General features: G+C 37.1%; 1 protein-coding gene across 1 annotated transcript; it reads right to left on the bottom strand.

Moving 5' to 3' along the window:
- Positions 1-8,096: 8,096 nt before the first annotated feature.
- LOC100667551 (olfactory receptor 2W1-like) lies at positions 8,097-10,095 on the bottom strand. Its single transcript, XM_003422189.3, has one exon. The coding sequence runs from the start codon at positions 9,054-9,056 to the stop codon at positions 8,097-8,099; it is 960 nt and encodes a 319-aa protein (XP_003422237.2). The 5' UTR covers positions 9,057-10,095.
- Between the last annotated feature and the right edge of the window lie 1,602 nt (positions 10,096-11,697).

Here is an 11,697-nt window from a genome sequence, read left to right as displayed (position 1 = left end):
TTTGCCTAAAACTACTGGCAAATAGAAGAAATCAAGGATGGATTAAAAAAAATTCCTAGAATCAAATGAGAATGAGAATACATTTTACAAAACTTTTGGGACACAGCAAAAGAAATGCTTAAAAGTCAACTTATAGCAATAAATGCTCACATCAAAAAAGAAAAAAGGGCCAAAATCAAAACATTAACTTTACAAATTGAACAAATAGAAAGAGAGGATCAAAAGAATTCCTTAGGCACCAGAAGAATGGAAATAATAAAGATTAGAGCAGAAAGAGATGAAATAGAGAATAGAAAAACAACTGAAAGAATCAGCAAGGACAAAAGTTGGTTCTTTGAAAAGATCAACAAAATAGAAAAAACACTGACCAAACTGACAAAAGAAAAACAGGAGAGGTAGCAAATAATCCAAATAAGAAATGAGGTGGGTAAAATCACAACAGACCTAAATGAAAGAAAAAGGATCGTAAGAGAACACTATGAAAAATTGTACTCCAACAAATTTGAGGAAAATGGACAAATTTCTAGAAACACACTACCTACCTAAACTAACACAAACTGAGGTAGAAAAACTGAATAGACCATAATAAAAGAAGAGATTGAAGAGGTGGGAAAAAAAAAAAAAAAGTCCCAACAAATAAAAGCCCTGGCCCTGGTGCCTTTGCTGGAGAATTCTACCAAATTTTCAGTGAAGAATTAACACCAATACTAGTCAGCTATTGCAGAGCATATGAAACAAAGGAATACTCCTGAACTCATTCTATGAAGCCAGCATAACCCTGAAACCAAAGCCAAACAAAGACCTCACAAAAAAGGAAAGCTACTTTTTTTTTTTTTTACAGACTAATATCCCTCATAAATATAGATGCAAAAATTCTCAACAAAACCCAGCCAATAGAATTCAACAGCATACTAAAAAAATAATACATCATGACCAAGTGGGATTCATACCAGGTATGCAGGGATGGTTCAACGTTAGAAAACTAATCAACGTAATCCACTACGTAAATAAAACAAAAGAACAACATGATCTTCTCAATTGATGCAGAAAAGGCATTTGAAAAAATCCAAGGACTACAAAACCAACAACCAACATCATTCTAAATAAAAAAAAAAAAAATTTTTTTTTTTTTTTTTTAAATAGAGACTGAAAATATTTCCTTTGAGAATGGAAATCAGACAAGGATGCCCTTTATCACCACTCTTATTCAGCATTGTGCTGGTTGCCCTAGCTAGAACAGTAATTTAAGAAAAAAGAAATCAAGGGCCATAGAAGTCACAGACACATCCAAACTTCCTGCAGACTGAGTTATTGGACAGAGGGCTGGGGACCTTGGTCTTGGGGGACATCTAGCTCAATTGGCATAACATAGTTTATAACGAAACAGTTCTACATCCTACCATGGTGAGCAGTGTTTGGGGTCTTAAAAACCTTTAAAAGGCCATGTGAGATATATCTCATCCTGGCTGGAGCAAAGGAGAATGAAGAAAGCCAGAAAAACAATGGAAAGATTAGTCCATTGGACTAACGGACCACAACTACCACAGCCTCCATCACTCTGAGTCCCAAATAGCTAGATGGTACCTGGTTACCACCACAGACTGCTCTGACAGGGATCACGATAGAGGGTCCCAAATAAGAGTGAGAGAAAAATGTAGAACAAAATTCAAATTCACAAAAAAAGACCAGACTTGATGATCTGACAGAGACTAGAGAAACCCCAAGAGTATGGACCACTAACGTGCTTTTAACTCAGTAATGAAGTCATTCCTGAGGTTCACCCTTCAGCCAAAGCTCAAACACTTCTATAGGGCCAACAATAACACATATGAGAGACGTGCTTCGTGGCTCAATCGTGCATGCAAGACCAAATGGGCACACCAGCCCAAAAGCAAAGACAAGAAGGGACAGGAAAACCAGACGAATGGAACCCGGGGCAAAGAAGGGAAGAGTGTTAACACATCAAGGGGTTGGCAACTGTCTTAGCCATCTAGTGCTGCTGTAACAGAAATACCACATGTGGATGGCTTTAACAAAAAGAAATTTATTTCTTCACAGTAAAGTAGGCTGAAAGTACAAATTCAGGGTGCCAGTTCCAGGAGAAAGCTTTCTTTCTCTGTTGGCCCTGGGGGCAGGTCTTTGAAATCAATCTTCTGCTGGTCTAGGAGCATGGACGCCGGGGTCCAAAGGACTTACTCTGCTTCCAGCTCTGCTTTCTTGGTGGTAGGAGATTCCCCTGTCTCTCTGCTTCGTTCTTTCTTTTATATCGCAAAAGAAATTTACTCAAGATACAACCTAATCTTTTAGATTGAGTCCTGCCTCATTACCATAACTGCCTCTTATCTTGCCTCATTATCGTTGCAGAGGGAGGATTTATACCACACAGTAAAATCATATCAGATGACAAAATGGTGGACAATTAGACAATACAATTAGACAATACCCCTTGGGCAGGTGTTTAAACGTTAGTCATCTTAACTGAAAAAAATAGGGATAATAATACCCACCTCACATTGCTGATTAAATGACAATACTGGGAGTCATGGTGCAGCCAAGTTGATACACATTTTGGGGGGAAACAATTCAATCCATAAATGGGCTAAAACCACACAGAATAAATAGTAAAAGATACCTCTTATGTATGGAGGGAATTTGGGGGAACTTATTTATTTATTTTTTTTACCAAAATAGGACAGTGCTGGAGTACAGGCTCATGGTTGAATCAGAGATATACTGATGTCAGCATATAATGAATCTGATTAATTAAATTAACTTTATGCTGTTTGCTGTCTGTTTTATAAATAAAAATGGAGTCCTATAGGAAACCCTAGTGGTGTAGTGGTTAAGTCCTGTGGCTGTGAACCAAAAGATCAGTTCAAATCCACCAGGCGCTCCTTGGAAACTCTATGGGGAGTTGCTGGTGTGTTGTAATTGACTTGAAATAAACGGGTTTGGTGTTGGTTATACATGTAAACAAAGTCACAGACCTTTTATATGTTTTTTAAAAATTACATGATATAATTAGAAGGCCTGACCAAACTACATAAGCTAACTGCTAAATTACTTAGCACCAATTATATGTGCAAAGTTTTTTTCAGGAAAGTAAGGGGTCAATTTCATTTGGAGCAAAGAAAATAGACATAAAAGTAGATGAAATTTTAATCAAAGATTAAGGATTCTCTAAGATTTGAATTTGGTAGACAAGATCCAGGTAAAAAAGAAGTGTGTGGCATAGCTATAGAGGTTAAAAAAAAAAGTGTGACTACAAAGACTATAAGTACAGAGCCTCAGGAAATAAAAGTGAATTGATAAATGCACATGAAATCAAACAATCCTTAAATGAGTGTGTATGGAATGCCTACTGTGTGGGAGGCAGTGTGAAAAACCACTTCATGTGTTTCAATCTAATACGGTCAACATTTGGGCATTGCTGTTTTGTTTCAGTAAAGAAAAATCATCAAGAGAGCAATATATTGCTTAATCCTCCTTCCATGATGGTGACAGTTTACAGAGCAACTTAGTTTCTCTTTAACAATTAACAGAAATTATTTTGTGACATTGATTGCTGTCATGGATTAAATTATGTCCATCAAAAAATGTGTGTATCAATTTGGCTAGGCCATAATTCCAAGTATTGTGTGGTTGTCCTCCATTTTGTGATTTTAATTTTAGATTAAAGAGGACTAGGGTAAGATTTTTAAACCCTTACTAAGGTCACATCCTTGACCCAATGTAAAAAGAGTGTCCCTAAGGTGTGGCCTGCATCATCTTTTATCTTACAAGAGATAAAACGAAAAAGAAGCAAGCAGAGAGTTGGAGACCTCATACCAACAAGAAAGCAGTACTAGGGGTAGAGTGCATCCTTTGGACTGAGGGTCCCTGTGTGGAGGAGCGCCTAGTCTTTGGGAAGATTGATGAAAAGGCTGATTAGAGGCAAAGGAAATTCTGCTGAGAACTCAGAAGGAAGTGAAGAGAGCTGTTGCACTGGAGGTGGCACAGATGGTGAGAAGCATCAGCAGAGAAATGGCAGCAGCAGAACCAGGAGACCAGCACGAGATAGTGCTGGAGCCAACCAATGGAATGAGAGAGCTGAATGCCTTTGTGCAGGAAGCTTCTTGGTGGGATGGCGTGCCTCCAAGCACTTACCAGTGGAGCTAGGCTTGCCAATCCATGAAGCAAGACAGATGAGTGCCTTCCTACTGAATGGAGGTTACTGGCAGAGTGGGATGTACCCAGGCACTTACAGGCGAAGATAAAGAGTTTTGGAACACTTACCCCAGGCAGCCAGGCTCAGGTGGCAAGGCCCAATGGGCCAAGAAGCCAAGGAACAGGAAGCAGAAGCTACAGAGATATGGAATACAGGAAGCAGAGCTGCCTCAGTCTCAAAGCGTAGGGCCACTGCCTCAGTGGTCTCAAAGGGTGGGGCCATGGCTTCTGGAGTTTCAAAGGGTGGGGTCACAGTCCCCTAGTTTTCAAATAATCAGATCTTCACCAGGTTGGTCCCAAAGCGTGGGGCTGCATTTCACAAGTGGCAGCAGGATGGGGCTGGATCAACTACCCAGAAGTGAGGAGTAGGCTCTCATGCTCAAGGGGCAGATGAACAGGGCCCATTAGGCCAAAGGTGTAGGGTCACCACTCAGAAGGACTAGAAGAATGTGGCCACCCAAATGTGAGGGCTCCAAGTTGCCAATCCAACAGACCTGGAAGGCAGAGCTGATGCCCAGGGCCAAGGGGCCTCCGCCCAGAATCTAAAGAGTGTGGCCAATACCCAGAGTCTGGAAGGCAGGGCCATTGCCTAAATGGCCTCAGAGAACAAAAGATTATTTTCAAGCTTTGAGAGCTAATGTAATGTGTTCTACTAACACACTGGGTGCCTGTTATCCATTCTTTCTCTACAATTTCTCCCATTTATAGTGGAAATGATTAGTCTGTGCCTGTTCCACCATTGTACTTTGGAAGCAGATAACTCGTATTGTAAATTTCACAGATGAAGAGGAATTTTTGTATTTTGGACTTGGAGTTGATTTAAGACTTTTGGTATGATATGATGGGGTAAGTGTGTTTTACATGTGGCAGGGACATGAATTTTGGGGGGCCAAAGAGTGGAATGTTATGGTTTGAATTGTGTCCCCCCCAAAATATGTGTCTACTTGGCTAGGCCATGATTCCCAATATTGTATAATTGTCTACAATCTTGTCATCTGATATGATTTTCATATGTGTTGTAAATCCTCACTCTATGATGTTAATGACACAGGATTAGAGGCAGTTATGGTAATGAGGCAGGACTCAATCTACAAGTTTAGGTAGATTGAGTTGATCCATTTTGAGATATGAAAGAAAGAAGCCAACAGAGAGACAGGGGGACCTCCTACCACCAAGAAAGCAACACCAGGAGTAGAGCATGTCCTTTGGAACTGGGGTCCCTGCACTGAGAAGCTCCTAGATCAGAGAAAGATTGATGACAAGTACCTGCCCCCAGAGTCAACAGAGAAAGCCTTCCCCTGGAGTTGGCACCCTGAATTTGGACTTCTAGCTTCCATAACTGTCAGAGAATACATTCCTGTTTGTTAAACCCATCCACTTGTGGAATTTCTGTTATAGCAGCACTAGATAAGTAATACAGCCCATAATAAGAAAGAGATAATGACAGTGAAGCTAAACTTAGTAAATCAGTAAAAGAACTGACAGGAAAAAAGGGAGGTCATCATATGTCATTTTCTTACAAGTTTAGTAAGCCTTCTCTACAGGCATTTCCATACCATGTTCTGTTACATAATTTCACATAATATATATTCACATGCAGTCAATAAATACATGTTTTCTGTTGAAGTACTACTCTCATTAAATGGCTAATCTTTTTTGAGTCTCAAACTAAGTATATACTGTATAAGACAATCTTAATACCCACTTTAAGAAAATGAAGGCTTAGAATTATTAAGTGATTTTTTTCTAAGGTAAATTTTGAGTTCATATTCTGGTCACCTGAGCCCTACCTAGCGTTACGTTGTTGCGTACTTTCCTTCCCCTTTAATCACTGTATTATGCACCTTCAGAAATATTGACTGTGCTGGTAGACCATTTACATTAAACGAATCAGAGTCTGTGGTAAATTCTCATGAATGTTGGTGGGAGACTTTGTTCAGAAAAGTAACCTCTAATTAAATAAAGAGAATGTCATATTTAATTAGTATTATTATTATTTCCTAGTGGCATACAGGTTAAGTGCTATGGCTGCTAACCAAAATGTCGGCAGTTCAAATCCACCAGGCGCTCCTTGGAAACTTGATGCGGCAGTTCTTCTCTGTCCTATAGAGTCACTATGAGTCAGAATTGACTCAATGACAAAGGGTTTTTTTTTTTTTTTTAAATATTATTACTTACCTTTTCAAGACACATGTTATTTCACAAGTGTAAGATAAGGCCAGCCTTCTTGACACTTTTCATTGAACCCAACAGTACAGTTCATTTTACAGAAAGTTAATATATTTAGACAATTTACTGTAATATAATGGTGTGGGTCTTTACATTTATTTCAGAGAAATAGATATTAAATATGTGAAATATTTGTTTTATTTACACCCGAAATGCAGAAGAGACTCAAATCAAAGAGAAAATAAAACTACGCATACACAGAAATAGAGATAACTATAGGTATAAAATTGAATGCTCTCCTAACAGTCCATTACTATTGCATTTTTGATGTACATGGATTGTTAAAGCTATTAAATGACCTAACATATCACATAACATTATTACTTATAAACTGTACTAAGAGTAAGAACAAACTTTCCAAATTCAAAAGTATTGGGTGGGACGGTTAGACTATGTACATCAGGAATGCAGAACTTACATTACCGCTGTGAACGCTTTTTGGTGAGCTGGTGAGCTGTTTCTGAAAACAACTCTAAAAGAGGTATTATGTGGAAGATAAGGACATTGAGGAAATTCTACATCATATTAAATACATTGTGTGTGCATCATTATAATGTGCTGATTGGGAAGGTAAATAATTATCCAGTGACTACTCTTTTTCACACTTCAAGAATTATGAAGTGATGGAAGAGAAAATACTGTATTACTTTTAGATTCCAGCAATGTATCCTTCTAAATCTATCTAGATTTGTTACAATGATTAAAAACAGGATTTTTAAAGATATCATATCATAGAAAAATAAAAATTTAATACCAAAATCATCACATTTTCATATAAAAAGTTATTGTATCGTGATAATTGGAATGAAAAGGATTTACTCAGAATATGAAATTTCATTACATACAAATATTACCATGTTTCTCAAAGTATTCATAAATTTCATGATTTCCTAAATCAGTGTGAAAAGCTCACTGATCTCAAACTGGTCACATTCCCTCTTCATTCAGTTTCAGAAAGTTGCCGAATAAGTGTTTCACAAAAGGAGAAATGAATAAGATTGTGTTGTCACTTTCAAATCACTTTAATCTGTGCCTTCTCTCTCTGATGTATCATATTAGAGAAATAATCCTAATAAAAATTAACGAATCTTTCCTCAAGATATTTATATCAAGTTCCACTGTGAACAAAGAGTAAATTGTTTCAGATGTTGTTTATGGCAGTTACTGTCTGATGATTTGCATTGTCATGCAACAAGTACTCAAATATTTGCAAGACTTCTCAAAACATTTAATACACAAAAGCAATATTTGTATATTACAATTTAATATACAAATCATAATAAGTATGAAACCATTTAGTAAAGTCTATATTATTGCAGATCCAAGCATTAGCAGCGAAAATACAAAACTTGATAACCCTCTGTTTCCACAGGACTTGAGAATCAATTCAGTGTATTCAAGGTTATATTTACATCCCCTTCGTATTATATTTCAAACAAGAATAAAAAATCCTACTGACTCATTTTACCTGAATACATTCTAATAATTAGAGATACAAAAGAGCTAAGTCTAATGGTTACAATATTTTTTATAACCACAAAAGTTTTGCACACCAGAATTATTATGTTAACTGATCTCTATAATCCAGGCATTACTTGTCTCAGTAAAAATTAAGCCAATCTGAAGACATATTTCATAGCTTTATGTACATTAACATTTTTCTATGACTTCCATTTCCTCTTCATTTTTGTAGATTCATAGGCAACTCTTATGAGTTTCTTCAGTGCATCTTTCATGTCTTTATTCCTCAAGGTGTAGATGAGGGGGTTGAGACTTGGAGTGAGGGTGCTATAAAAGAGGGTGAGGAACTTGCCCTGGTCTTTGGAGGAACTGTTACCTGGCTGCAGGTACATGTAGATGATGGTTCCATAGAAGATGGACACCACAGTGACATGAGATCCACAAGTATTAACTGCTTTTCGTTGGCCTGCTTTGGACTTCATTCTCAGCACAGCTCGGGCAATGTAACCATAGGATATAAGAATAAGGAAGAGGGGTGTAAGGACAAAGATAATACCCAAAGCAAAAACAGACATTTCAACTGCTGTTGTGTCTACGCATGCTATTTTTATCATAGCTGGCAATTCACACAAGAAATGATTTAAAATGTTGTTTCCACATCTAGGTAAATTCATGGTAAGTGTACATAATACTAGAGAACAGGCCAAACTAATACTCCATACCATGATAACCATCTTGAGGCATAGATGTGGGTTCATGATTACTAAATAATGCAAGGGTTTACAAATAGCTATAAAACGATCATAGGACATAACAGCCAGGAGAAGGCACTCAGTGGAGCCCAACCACATATAAACATATAGTTGAATGACACAGCCCACAAAGGTGATGGTCTTAATAGGTCCCCACAAGTTAACCAGGATCTGAGGTACAATGGTAGTGAAACACAGGTCGAGGAAAGATAAATTCCTGAGGAAAAAATACATTGGTGTGTGCAGATGGGAATCCAGGAGAGATGCAAGAATGATGGCTGTGTTACCTACCAAGGTAATTAAGTAGAAGATGGTGAAAACTCCTGACAGGGCCGTCTCCAGTTTGGGATGATCAGAAAAGACAAGCAGAATAAAACCATGTAGAGAACTATAATTGTTTTGATCCATAGTCCTACAATGCCTAAATCCTAAATTGAGAAGAAAATGAAGGAGGAGGAGGAGGTGGAAGGAAATGAAGAGGAAGAGGAGAAGAAGAAAAAGAAAGAGAAATAGAAGGGAAGAAGAAGAAGAAAAAATAACTTGTCAACACAGACTAGGTGATTTAATGAAATACAAAAATAAACAAATGGAGGGAGTTTATTTTAATAATTGAAATATAAATAGATAGAAAATATTCCAGTCAGGTAATCTGGTATTTGTTGCAGTTTCTTTTATGGTGATGAGCTCATAGCTGCATTTTTTTTTTTATCTAAGTGAACTTGGAGTGTTTGCTTACAAGTAAATGTTCGAGTTTTGAACAGATGATTCTAAAGTTGTGTGACCTTATGATTCTCATTGAAGTTAGTTATTTGTTCAGAGAATTCACCTATAAAACTATCTACTAGCTAATGTCAGAATGAAGTTCCTCTTTTTCCACATGTTACTGAATAGCACTTTTGATCTCCCAGCTTGTTGTATAAGAGATCTGGCATTTCTCCTTAGCACCTTCAATTCTATCATCCTCAGTACCTAACTTATCACCAAACTGGAAAATTTGAATGCAAAAATATATGCTAACTATCTTCTAACTTTTAAAAATTTTCACCAGCTCATGCAAACCACTGTCATCTCTCTTCTAAAAAAAAATCTCTCTTCTAGATTCTGGTAATAGTCTTCTACCTTTACATCCAGGCTCATCCCTTTATATTGTTATAAGGTTTAATAAAATCATGTCATTTGTAAGCTGGAAAGCTGAGAAGGGCTTGCCATTACACTTAAGAAATATTCAAATGATTTAAGATGGTTAAGATGAATCTTCATGATTTGGTTCCTGCCTGGCCTCATTCTTGTCTCACAGATCACTTTACCCATATTCACTACTAGCCTTTTCTCGTTTTTTTTGACAGGTCAAGCTCATTCCCATCTAAAGTGTTATGGAACCGTTCCCCTTCTTCTCTGGGTAACTTATTCTTAGGCTACTACTTAAATATTTCTTGTTTGAAGAGGAATCCCCTGAACCCACAATCTCTTTTACTTTGTATATTATATCATGTAGAAGGAATTCTTACAGACAGCCAGGATAACAGGGAGCTTAAGAGTATAGTCAGAAAGACTGTGTTCACATCTCATCTCTGCCAGTTATTTAGGTATGTGATTCCAGGCAAGTTATATAACCCTTCTGGGATCAGTATTCTCATCTTTAAAAATTGGCCAATAAAATTTGTAGGGTTGGATTGTACTGGAAGTCCTAGCTAGAGCAATAAGGCAAGAAATAGAAATAAATGGCAACCAAGTTGTTAAGAAAGCAGTAAAACTATACCTATTCACAAGTGATATGATCCTATACATAGAAAATCCCAGAGAATCCACAAGAAAATGACTGGAATTAAGAATTCAGCAAAGTGCCAGGGTATAAGATCAACGTACAAAAATCAGTTGTATTCTTCCATACTAATGAAGAGAATTCCAAAAAGGGAATCAGAAAAACAATACCATTTACAATAGCTCCCCCACAAAATAAAATACTTAGGAACAAATCTACCTAGGGACATAAAAAGCCGATGTAAAGAAAATACAAAACACTATTGCAAGAAACCAAATGAAACCTTCATAAATGGAAAAATATCCTATGTTGTGGATAGGAAGACTTAACATTGTGAAAATGTCAATACTAACCAAAGCAATCTATAGACACAATGCAACCCTGATCCAAAATCCAACAACATTCTTTAGCTAGATGGAAAACTAATAACCAAATTTTTATGGAAAGGAAAGAATCCTCGGATAAGTAAAACATTACTGAAAAAGAACAAAGTATCAGGCCTCACACAACCCAATCGCAGAACCTACTATACAGTTATGGTAGTCAATAACAGCCTGGTACTTGTACAACAACAGACACATAGACCATCTGAACAGAATTGAGAAACCAGAAATAAATCCATCCACCTATGGGTAGCTGATCTTCGACAAATTTTGAAGTTCATTAAATGGAGAAGAGATAGTCTCTTCAATAAGTGCTGCTGTGAAAACTGGATATCCATTTGCAGAAAAACGAAACAGGATTCATACCTCACCCCATGCACAAAAACTAAGTCAAAATGGAAACTATAATTATCATGGAAGAAAACATAGAGATACCACAAGGAGCCCTAATTTATGGCATAAATAGAATAGCAAGCATAATTGAAAACGCACAGACTCCAGAAGGTAAACTAGATAAGTAGGACCTCCTAAAAATTAAATACTTATGCCCATCAAAAGGCCTTTTCAAGAGAGTAAAAAGAGAACCTACAAACTGGGAAAAAATCTTTGTCAATGACATCTGATACAGGCTTAATCTCTAAAACATACAGAAAATGTCAACAACTCAACAATAAAAAGAGAAGCAACCCAATCACAAAATGGGCAAAGGACATGAACAGACACTTCACCAAATAGGACATTCAGGCAGCTATCAAATACATGAAAATATGCTTGCGATCATTTGCCATTAGCAAAAAGCAAATCAAAATCACGATGAGATACCATTTTACCTCTGTAAGAATGAAACTGATCAAAAATTCAGGAAACCATAAATGCTGGTGAGGTTGTGGGGAAATTAGAACTC

Source organism: Loxodonta africana, chromosome 1 (assembly GCF_030014295.1).
Source record: "Loxodonta africana isolate mLoxAfr1 chromosome 1, mLoxAfr1.hap2, whole genome shotgun sequence".
Taxonomy (NCBI): domain Eukaryota; kingdom Metazoa; phylum Chordata; class Mammalia; order Proboscidea; family Elephantidae; genus Loxodonta; species Loxodonta africana.
Note: the sequence above shows the minus strand (reverse complement) of the source record. Positions and strands in the feature narration are given on the sequence as shown.